The 10,620-nt window shown below is 39.6% G+C and overlaps 1 protein-coding gene across 1 annotated transcript in view; it reads left to right on the top strand.

Moving 5' to 3' along the window:
- The window catches only part of LOC107698795 (neurexin-1a-like), a 205,323-nt gene that overhangs the window by 153,805 nt on the left and 40,898 nt on the right, over positions 1-10,620 (top strand). Inside the window, exon 19 of the mRNA XM_016499899.1 lies at positions 7,112-7,293. Coding sequence (XP_016355385.1) covers positions 7,112-7,293 — 182 coding nt within the window. The remainder of the gene's footprint in view (positions 1-7,111; positions 7,294-10,620) is intronic.

Raw genomic sequence — 10,620 nt, 5'->3', positions numbered from 1 at the left:
AATGCTTCCATCTAATAAAAGAGTTATTTGTGAATTCATCGCTCAAAGTCGACAGCACTTTCTTTTATTCCTCCATTTTTTTTTTATTTCTTTACCTTCCCTTCCTTCTGTCATTGGTTCATTCCTTCCTTCCTTCTTTATCTCCTCCTAATTTGCTTTCTCACTTTCTTTCCTTCTGCTTTTTCTCCCTTCCTCCTTCCTTCTCTCCATCTTTACTTTCCTCCTAATGTTTCCTTCTTTCATTCCTCCCACTTTTTTTCTCTCTTCATTACCTTTTTCCACTTTTTTCTTCCTCTTTGTTTATTTCTTCACTTGTTCCCTTTATTTGTTTGTTTTTTTCTTTTCTTTCTTTCTTTCTTTTTCTTTCTTTCTTTCTTTTTCTCCTTTTTCCCTTTATTCATTTCCTCTTTTCTTTCCTTTTGTTCTTCTCCCATTTTCTTCCATTCACTCTTTTCTTTCCTGTTTTCCCTCCTCTCTTCCTTCATTCCTGCCCTTTTTTCTTTTCATCTACCTCCTTTTCTTCCATTTCTTTAATCTTCCCTAATTGCTTTTTATTTCCTCCTCCTTTTTCCTCCTTCTCTGCTTCATTCGTTTCTTTCATTTCTTCATCTGTAATTTCTTTCTTTCTTTCTTTCTTTCTATACTCCCCCAATTTATTTTCTTCTCCTCAGTTTTTCCTTCTCCACTTAAATTCTTACCTGTCATTTGTTCATCTTTACTTCCTTCCTTTTTGACTTTCTTTCTTTTTACCTTTTTTCTTTTATTTTTCTTTCTCCATCTTCATTTCTTTTCTATTTCCATTCCTAAATACTCCTTCCTTACTGTTATTTCTCTCTTGTTCTGTCATCCCATCTTTCATTTTTTCACTGTTTTCTCTGCTTTTATTCTAGTAAATACAAAATGCAAATCATATACAAAGATCAACACATACATACACACTCACAGGATAATTTACACGCTCACACACCCCGAACCTAAGCCTCATCGTCTCCTAAACCCCCTGGAGGAGCTCAGGAGCCGAAAGCTCGTTATAAAAACACAAAGTGTTTCCAACATCCACTAAAGTGCCACAGCAGACAGGTTTTCAGCCAGCACAGCACTGACCGCTCATTCCCAGCTCTACCCTAATTGGCCCTGGAAAGGTCAGCAGGAGAAATACCAGAGCTCTACCACGACCACAAACCCCAGTGCTCCCTGCCTCTTTTACTCTTCAGTGGTCTCTTTTCACGTATGAACCGCTGGTTTTTCTCCAGCCATGGCTCATTGTATTGATTGGGTCTGTGAAGCAGCACAGAGTCGGCTGCGGCTAGTATCCTCAAAGGTAAATTTGTACTGCTGTAATGTGCTATATAACGCACTGCTATCCAGGTCTGTAGAAAATTCAGTTTGTGCCAGGCTATTGTCCTTGAATTACGTAGCACTAAACATGAAATAAATCGGAAGACTTTACATTTCACAGTGGGTTTTATTGTTTTATTAGTTCTGATTCATTCAGCCCCCTCAGGTCTGACAATGAAAACTGAAGAGAGTATTAAAGAAAGTAAAGGAAAATGTTTTGACAGTGCCAATGATGCATGTAAAAATCAAACCCATGAGGCGTGCAGGAACTGAACAGTATTAGAGCTGTCCGTGTAGACTCTCGACTGCGTCCCAAGGCAGCCACCCACCCACCATAGAGCCTAAACTTTCCCAACCAGAGACTGAGTCTCTGTCAGTCAGCCGGAGGATTCCTTCACGGGCAGACAATAAAACCATGCGTTGCGCTAGACCCGTCATAAACATGACGTCTCGTTTTGAAACCTGCGCCTTAAGTCGATTCCTGGAGGGAGGAAGGGAGAAACTGCAGTCAAATTTACGAACGTTTCTCTCTGGCTGCTTCTGCTGAAGATAACGGCCAGTTTACTAGCATCAAACACGCACATATGCAAAGATACACACATTCATCTACACATCCGCACGCTCTTAGGTTGGCCAGTGTTCCGCTCGAGCTGTTGCCTGTAATTACCCAGTTGGTGTGGAGCGCTGTGGTGTCAGTCTGGTAATTGGAGCTGCAGTAATTCACTTTTTAATTGCCTGTTTATTATTGCAGAAGCCTCAGTTTTGTAGTTGCAGCACAGCTCGCACTGAATGTTTAATAAACAAATACAATGTCACAGACTCATATTTCACGTAAACATTATAATTGCTTCACATAAAAAACCATCAACACACTCACACTCGCCCACACACACACACACACACACACAAACACACACCTATTCTTCTCAGCATAATGGAACAAAAAACAATTTTCTGTCCATAACCTGCCAGGTGGATAAGCTAGCAAAACACACAGAAAACAATACACCACATACCTGTAAAACATCCAGTGGGGTCCAGAACCTTTTTATTTTAGCCTGGAAAGAAACAGAAACATGTACAATTTGAAAAATTTTGAATGAATGAATTATATTTATAGCTGCAGGGGACAAAGTGTATACCAAGACATTTTGAAATTCATCTCATTCAAATTTTTATGCTGAAAAATATATATTTTTTAACATTACAACAAAAAAACATTTAAAAAATGTCATATTTAAGAGTAGTCTCAGACTTCTGGACCCCACTGTACACATTTTTATCCATATGGTTTGAAACACCCTTGAGTCACTTGCAATGCTCTTGAGACTTGTGAATTTTACAGTACAGCACGTCATTTCATTTTTGGTGGTTTGAAGTGTTACTTTTAGATTTTTGTATACTTCTCTATGTGGGGTCTTCACTTTGCCTTCTGTTTATTTTGACAGCATTTTCATACCAGTGGGGTGCATGTGTGTTTGCGTGTGTATGTGTGTACTTACGTGTACACACTTGATGTGCAGAACTGTATTGTAGTGTGTGTGTTTGCCTACCGGGTGAATGACTCCAACCCTGCAGAGTTTGACTGATGTTCCTCATTCTAGCATGCAAGTAGGAGGTGGGCAACCCAACACAATGCACCGTAATTTTAGACCAAACTGCCAGGGCCTTCACAATGCGTCTGTTCTAAGGAAAGAGGCATCTAGGGACATGAAGCAGAATAGAGTGGGAGCTCAATTCATTCCCCATTCCAAGACACGAGCACAATGTTTTGTGTTTCTGAAACGTTTATTGATGGAAAATCAGCTCAGTGCAGCTTATAAATATTGTGTTTTCAGCAATATGATTTGCTGCGTATAAGGCCCCAAGACAATGACTATATTGGATGTCATTGATTTTACATTTAAACATGGTTCCAAGAAATCAGATGATAAAATATGAATTGTTCCATCCTCATAACTTTTTTTATGCATTAAATTATAGCTTGAAGAGGGGGCGAGGGGATGTCTCATTATGTCTCAATGTGTCAGAGCACGTATGCTAACTGATAGGCTACATTGATGGGAACTTTTGTGCAAATAAAGAGTCCTAAGGCCAGGTCACACTAAGAATTATCATTACAAATATAACTATGTTAGAGACCACACCAACTCATCAGTCATTCTCAAAATGATTCCAACAATATCGTTCCATTGTGCCATTGTAGTTGTGGTGTGGACTCTGCTATTTATTAAAATTTAGAACGATTTTTAAAAGTATATCTTTATCATTACACTCCTTGGTGTTGAAAGGGTCTTCAAAGGAATAGTTCATCCAAAAATGAAAATTCTGTCATAATTTAATCACACTCATGTTGTTCCAAACCTGTATGCAAGCAACATGATGGTCAATAAATGATGAAACATTCACGGGAACGTTCACAGCCTTATGCAAATGAAGAGTCTTAAAAGTATAATTCACGGAAAAATGAAAATTCTGCCATTATTTAATCACCCTCATGTTTTTTCAAACATGTATGCCAACAGCAGGAGGGCTAATAAATGATGACAGAATGTTCATTTTTGGGTGAACTATGCCTTTAAGCAAAAGTAGTCTTTTAGCTTGTGTATAAAAGTGGAGATTAATCCATATGGAGCCTCTGAGACCCTGGCAGAAGAAGCTGGTGCGTAATTTAATTTCACCAGCACCTAAAGGAGATTACGGCTATGATGGGATTCCAGAGGGCCAGGTAATATCTATCTCATTAGAACTGCTCTCCCAAGCATTCACACAAGCTCTTCTATGGGGCGGCAGTCGGCCCTCTCTCCTTTGCTTGTTCCCGCTGATTGACCTTAGAAGGGTGCTGGAGTGGAAAGACCCCCATGGTTGTTAGGTAGCGAGGGTCTTCTTTAAAACCCAGACCCAGCTGCCCACCCAGCCGAGATGATGGAACATATTTAAGGGGCTAATGGTCTGGCTTGCACAAAGAGCCTGCCTCATTTAACAGCATCAGAAAATAGACTTCAGAGAAGAGGTTTAACCCCGTTAGAGGGAGGGCAGCAAGCTCCTTAACCACATCAGGGATGGGAGTGAAAAGTCAGGCTGAGGGAGATAAGAAAAGAAAAGAGGGTGTCTTGGAGAAGCTCCCAAGTAGTTGGGATAAGAGCCGACTGCACGAACACAGAATCCAGCAGATATTTTCAGCATTTCGCCAATTTCATTGATAGTGAATGTGGAGGAAATGATGGAGAGAAAAAGGGAGAATAGGATCAAGGCTTGACGCAGGCCAGATGCAAACCCAAATTTTCCACTTGTGTAACATATATTGGTTTTGAAACAAGTGTCACTATACTACTACGCATTCAAGAACCCAGCAGGATCTCTGTTTTTTGTCTCTCATACCACTTTGCAGTCTCTTTTTTTAATGAAAAAAAAAACATTTTCAGCACAAATCAATAATTCATGCTCATTTATTTACTATAGTGGCTGCATTAAAAAGAAATGGATAATGTTCAGTCAGCCCTCTCTGAATAAAGTACTAATCACTCTTTTAGGGGTTTATTTTACAATCTGTTGTCCTTTAAAGGGATAGTTGGCTCAAACATTTCATTATTTACTCACCTTCATGTCGTTCCATGCCTGCAAGACTTACTTTCTTCTCGGAAATACAACATAAGATATGGACACACTTTATTTCACAGTGTATAACAGTAAATTTTGCAACTGATCCTCAACTAAATCCATTATACATTATAGTAAGTACATGTTGTAATTATCACTCAGTACTTATTTGTGTAATTACTCTTTAAAAAGGACAACTTACAATTTAGGGTTACTCTTTATTTTAAGGTGTCCTTGTTATACATTTAAGTACTGAGTAATATTAATTAACTACATGTACTTACTATATGGTTAGGGTTAGGACTAGGGTTTAATTTATTGTTACTTGTATGTAATTATGCATAATTAATTGTTATTATAATAGTAAGTACATGTAACATGTGACAAGGACACCTTAAAATAAAGTGTTACTGAAAATAACCGAAGATATTTTGGTTTTATTCGTCTATACAATTGACTGACTTCCACTGTATAGACAAAATAAGGTGAGACATTCTTCAAAATATAATTTGTTGTTCACAAGAAGAAAGAAAGTCATAGATGTTTGGAAGGACATGGGGGCCAGTAAATTATGCTGAATTTTCATCTTTGGGTGAACTATACCTTTAAATGCATGTATGAGTCAGATGTCAACTTGTATTTTTAAAAGTTGATTGCGCTTATTTTAACATTCAGTGCACTGTGCATTGCCCATTTGTGCCCATAAATCTCTGCACAGCTTTATGCTTCCCTTCCTGGCAAATCCATTCACTCACCCACAGCTGCGAATTGCCGTCATACTGAGCAACAGATATGAGGCAGGCAGCCGTAGCGGTTCACATGAAACAGATTTCAACAGAGCCGAAATCTCATCCCTATCCGCTTCACATCCATGATGGCCTGTGCGCATATGTGTGTGTGAAGTTCAACCATCTGAGCCCCGCTAATGAGCAGAGCTCATTTCCCTGCATTTGGAACAAGCCCGTCAAGGGAGTCGTCACTAACCGGGCATTAGTTTGCGCGAGAATCCGTGCACGCTCATGAACATTTGTGTACCCATGTAAGCGAATGTGCCTGCCCTGGAGGGGGTCAAGCCGATCGCTGACACGGTGTGAAACAGTCTCAATGAGATGCGTTCAAGGGGGCCAGCGAGAGCCCGCTGGTGAAAATCACACAGAGTGGAGCTAATGAGCACGGCTCTGCAAATATAGGAACGTGCCAGGAAATACCCAGCCCTTTTGAAACCACTCTCAGCACTTTAACTTGGGGGCCTCTTGCTCTTCTGAGAGCTCCGGCCTCCTCTGGGTTTTTTCCCCGTGCTGCTTCGCCATCCGTCTTATCTGCATCTGGAGCTCAGAAGCGCAGCAGTCACGCTCCGCCGAGAGGAGAGTGTTGAAGTGTGTCTTGCATCTCCCGAGGCTGTTATCTTGAGGTTGATGAGCTCTTTGCTCTGCGAACATTACCCCGACTGCACCTGCCACAATCAAAGTGCTTTCGCCCTGTTTTGCAATTGAAGTCACACCTGATCAAAAGAGCTAGCGTGGTCCGCCATTTAATGAGATCAACTCCATTAGTAGCGTTTCTTTCTATCTCTCGATGCAAAAACCCGGAGAAACATCCCTGCAGGCGTTGAATCACAGTGACCCTGCTCACAGTAAGCTACCTGCCTCTGACACTGTAATTAGCTCCATCAGGCATTAGCATGCGTCTCGCTGAGCAGGAATAGCTGTCTGGTCCGTGCCGTGTTTGCCCACCTTTGGCAGAATAAATGCATGCAGAAGTAGGTGCTGGGCTGGGGGCCGTGGGGCTGGATTGATTGTCCGGTGTGTCGGCGGGTGAAGAGTGCGGCTGTAATCAGCTCAATCAGCCCCGGGCTCGGATCGGGGGTTACGTGCGTTGAGTGGTTGTAGCAAGAGCGACTCTGTTTAGCTCATGCTTCGGCAGACACAGGTGCTCCTGGTGACATCAGCATAGCGAGGGTCACATAAGGACTATAATTTAGCCAATCAGGGACCGGCAGGGGCTGTCTGGCACTCTGATGGGTTCATCAAGATACTCCCGCGCTTTGTGTAATGGAGCAGAGCCGTGCATACGCATGCACACACATGCAAAATGGAAATACTTTTCCCACTTACTTTGATGTTCTTGCATTTAATATTCTGTTTCTCTCTTCTCTTTCTTTCTCGTTCTGCAGCGGGAACCACATACATATTCGGACGTGATGGAGGGCTCATTGTGTACACATGGCCGCCCAACGACAGACCGAGCACACGAGCTGACCGACTGGCTGTCGGCTTTAGCACCCAGCAGAAGGATGCATTGCTGGTTAGGGTGGACAGCTCTTCCGGCCTAGGAGACTACCTGCAGCTTCAGATTGTGAGTCTTACACAAACACACACATACTTATTGTTGGGTTACAAACTTTGAGGCCACTAGTAAAAATGCATCCTTTTTTCAAAGCATAATGGTGTGTTCAAACCATACGCGAATGTAATTATTTGCGTGAGTAGATGCATTTTAGACGAGAATAGAGGCAAATTCGTGCCGGGCGACGCGAAATGCGCGACACGTTTGCCGTGAACGCACGATATTCGCCTCAATGGCGTCTTTCGCGCAAGTTCAAAAATTTCAACTGGAGCGGAAAATTTGTGTGACACGTTCTCACGCAAGCCAATCAGCGAAGAGCTTCTTGACACGTCCAGTTGAATCAGACAGTGGAAGAGAGCATTATTGTAGCCGTCAGTTACTATATAGATCTGGAGCATAGAAAACAATTAAAATCAGTTGTAGTGGTAGTTGTATGTTATTAGCATTGCTACAGAGATGCTGCTATCAGTAATAAAAATAATAGTAATATCAGTGTATATATACAGTAATAAAATGTAACACACACATTAATGCAGGATCCTAACTTTACTCATCCTCCTCTGGATGGTGCTGTGAACCCAGACACGTCGGCATTTGGCTTTCCATTGTATTTGGGACTTTTTGACAACAGGTAGAAAACAGCGATTGTAGTTATCTCCACCATGGTTGATCGCGCTGTTTTTATTCGCACGAGTGACACGGAAAACATCCCGCGAGTAATCTAGAGCGAATGACGCGATGCGCATATTCACTTCGCGTCTGGTGTGAACACACCATAACAATTCAAGTGAAAATTTTATTTCAATCAATTATATGAATTTCAGATTTTCTTGGTATTTATTGCAACCCTCTTTCTCTTTAATGCAACAGCAACAAGCTGCATGAATTCCACAAGTTTGTGTCAAACCTGATGATCTTGTTATCTAGCATTATTTGAGAATTATCCAGTGAGTAGAAAGAACATCTGACCGACTGTGCAAAGAGTCGCATGATAGGTGCCACAAATATAGTAATTTAGACCAGAAACTGTTGCAGAATCTTGAATACACGTAAAGAATATTGGACTTGATACTAGAAATAACTAGTACATTTAACAAATATTTGAAAAGAATCTGCAAGTACATATTGATTTGAACTTGGTGAGTGAGAGTATTTTCTTGTAAAATGTACTCCATTAAACTTTGTTTTATTTTTAACTCTGAATTTTGTTTACATCTTATGTCATGAAAATTTGGTGTTGAAACTTAGAAATTGTTACTAAATTTCACAAATAATTACAACGATTCTGCAAATAACACATTGATTTAAACTTGGAATTTTGAAGCAGAAAGAGTGGGAGTATTGTCTTGTAAAATGCACTCCATTAATCTTTGTTTTATTTTTTAACTCTGAATTTTAATTTATTTAACAGATTATGTCATGAAAATTTGGTGTTGATACATTTTTACTCAGAAATTGTTACTAAATTTCACAAATAATTACAATGATTCGGCAAATAACAATTGATTTAAACTTGGAATTTTGAAGCAGAAAGAGTGGGAGTATTGTCTTGTAAAATGTACTCCATTAATCTTTGTTTTATTTTGATTTAAACTTGGAATTTTGAAGTAGACTAGAAAAATAATTTTACGGTGTGGTTCTTGTTCATTTCATGTCAAAATTTCTGTTTTGTTTTAAATGTTTCAAAATCTTAAATCTTTATTTCCAGGTTTAAATGAAAAAATCCCAGAATTTCAATATGGTCTCAGACTTTTGGTCTCAACTGTTTGAACTTGCTCAAACCTACACAGATTCCCCTGAGAATTCCTGCTGTTCATTCATTCTCACACAAATCCCAGAGTAGAAATTCACAGAAAATCATGCTCCCGACGAGCCCTGTGAATGATCATTAGGGTAATCATAGTGTTCTACGCCTCCTCCAGCATTCAGAGTGCTGGTCTGTTTTAGAAAGTTCCAGCGCCTCAGACCGCCCTCATGAGTAAAATCTGTATAATGTTCAGAATAGAAGGCGCTACCAACGCTTGCTCAGAGGATGCTATTTGATAGAACCTGCATTTCCTATGACATGCTGTGCTGGAGGAGTGGGAGGTGGAGGAGGTGGAGGCAAGGGGGGCGGGAAAGTGTTTGGCACTGAGCTTCGAAGAGTTGTATGTGTTTTTATTTATTTATTTTTCCTGCGTTCTATTTTTTTGACACCCACTCCTGCTGTAATCACAAACTTGATTCCCAGAAGAATCAGCGAGCTCTCTCAGGGGTGGCATCATGGCGTGACTGTTGCACAACTGCTTCAGCAAATGCGTTCCGAGCGCGGTGAGGTAATGATTTCTCCAGCTGAGCCCTGGAGTTTACGATGCGTGCTGGTGTCTATATATGACTTCAGCTACAGTGCTGCAATGCCCTGATGTACGAAGTCACACTTTTATTTAAAGGGGTAGTTCACCTAAAAATGAAAACTCATTACTCATTACTCGCCCTCATCTGATTTATCGTACCAAATCTGTACGATTTTCTCTCTTTTTTCCCCCCCTAACATAAGTAATTTTATAAAAGAGTATGCTGACCATTCGGTTCAATTAAATAAAAGTAATTGAGAACTGAAAAAACTAATTAGGTTTGTCTATCTATCTTTTTATGATTTTATAATCCTTTTGTGTCCATTTTGACGCTTAAAGGCTTCAGTCCCCATCATTTTTTAACTGCAGGGAAAAGTGTGACCTAGTGTTAATTTTAGCAGCCATTTTTAGTCTTAGTCCTGTTTCAAATGTGCTTTAGTTATTACTGTATCATATTTAGTGAACTTTGTCCTGTTTTTGTTTAGTCGAGTTTTAGATGATGAAATGTCTGAGCATTTTAGTCTAGTTTTAGTCAATTAAAGGGGTCATATGATGCTTTTTTAAAGATCATTATTTTGTGTATTTGGTGTAACAGAATATGTTGACATGCTTTAATGTTCAAAAAACACATTATTTTTCAAATATAACACTCCAAAGAGAAAGGAAAACTTGAAATCGCATCATATGACCCCTTTAAATGATATTTTCGTCATGTTGTATAATGGTTGAAATGATAAAATTAGTTTTGCTCAAAATTATAATCGTAATGATTTTTGTCATTTGAGAAATTTACGTTTGAATTTCAGGTATTGCTCTTTCACCAGTAAAGCACAAATCAATAGAATGCTGACTCATACACATGGTTTACCTCATCTAGTGTACTGATATATTATGGCTATTATAGTATATTATATTTATTATTTATTATGCACGCTCTCTGTCTATATTATGAAAACTGGTAAAACAAAAAAAAGTGAAATTCCAATAATTAAATTTTGCAATA

This window comes from Sinocyclocheilus anshuiensis, unplaced genomic scaffold (genome assembly GCF_001515605.1).
Source record: "Sinocyclocheilus anshuiensis isolate Anshui unplaced genomic scaffold, SAMN03320099.WGS_v1.1 scaffold230, whole genome shotgun sequence".
NCBI classification, from domain to species: Eukaryota; Metazoa; Chordata; class Actinopteri; order Cypriniformes; family Cyprinidae; genus Sinocyclocheilus; species Sinocyclocheilus anshuiensis.
This window is presented reverse-complemented; position numbering and strand designations above follow the sequence as displayed.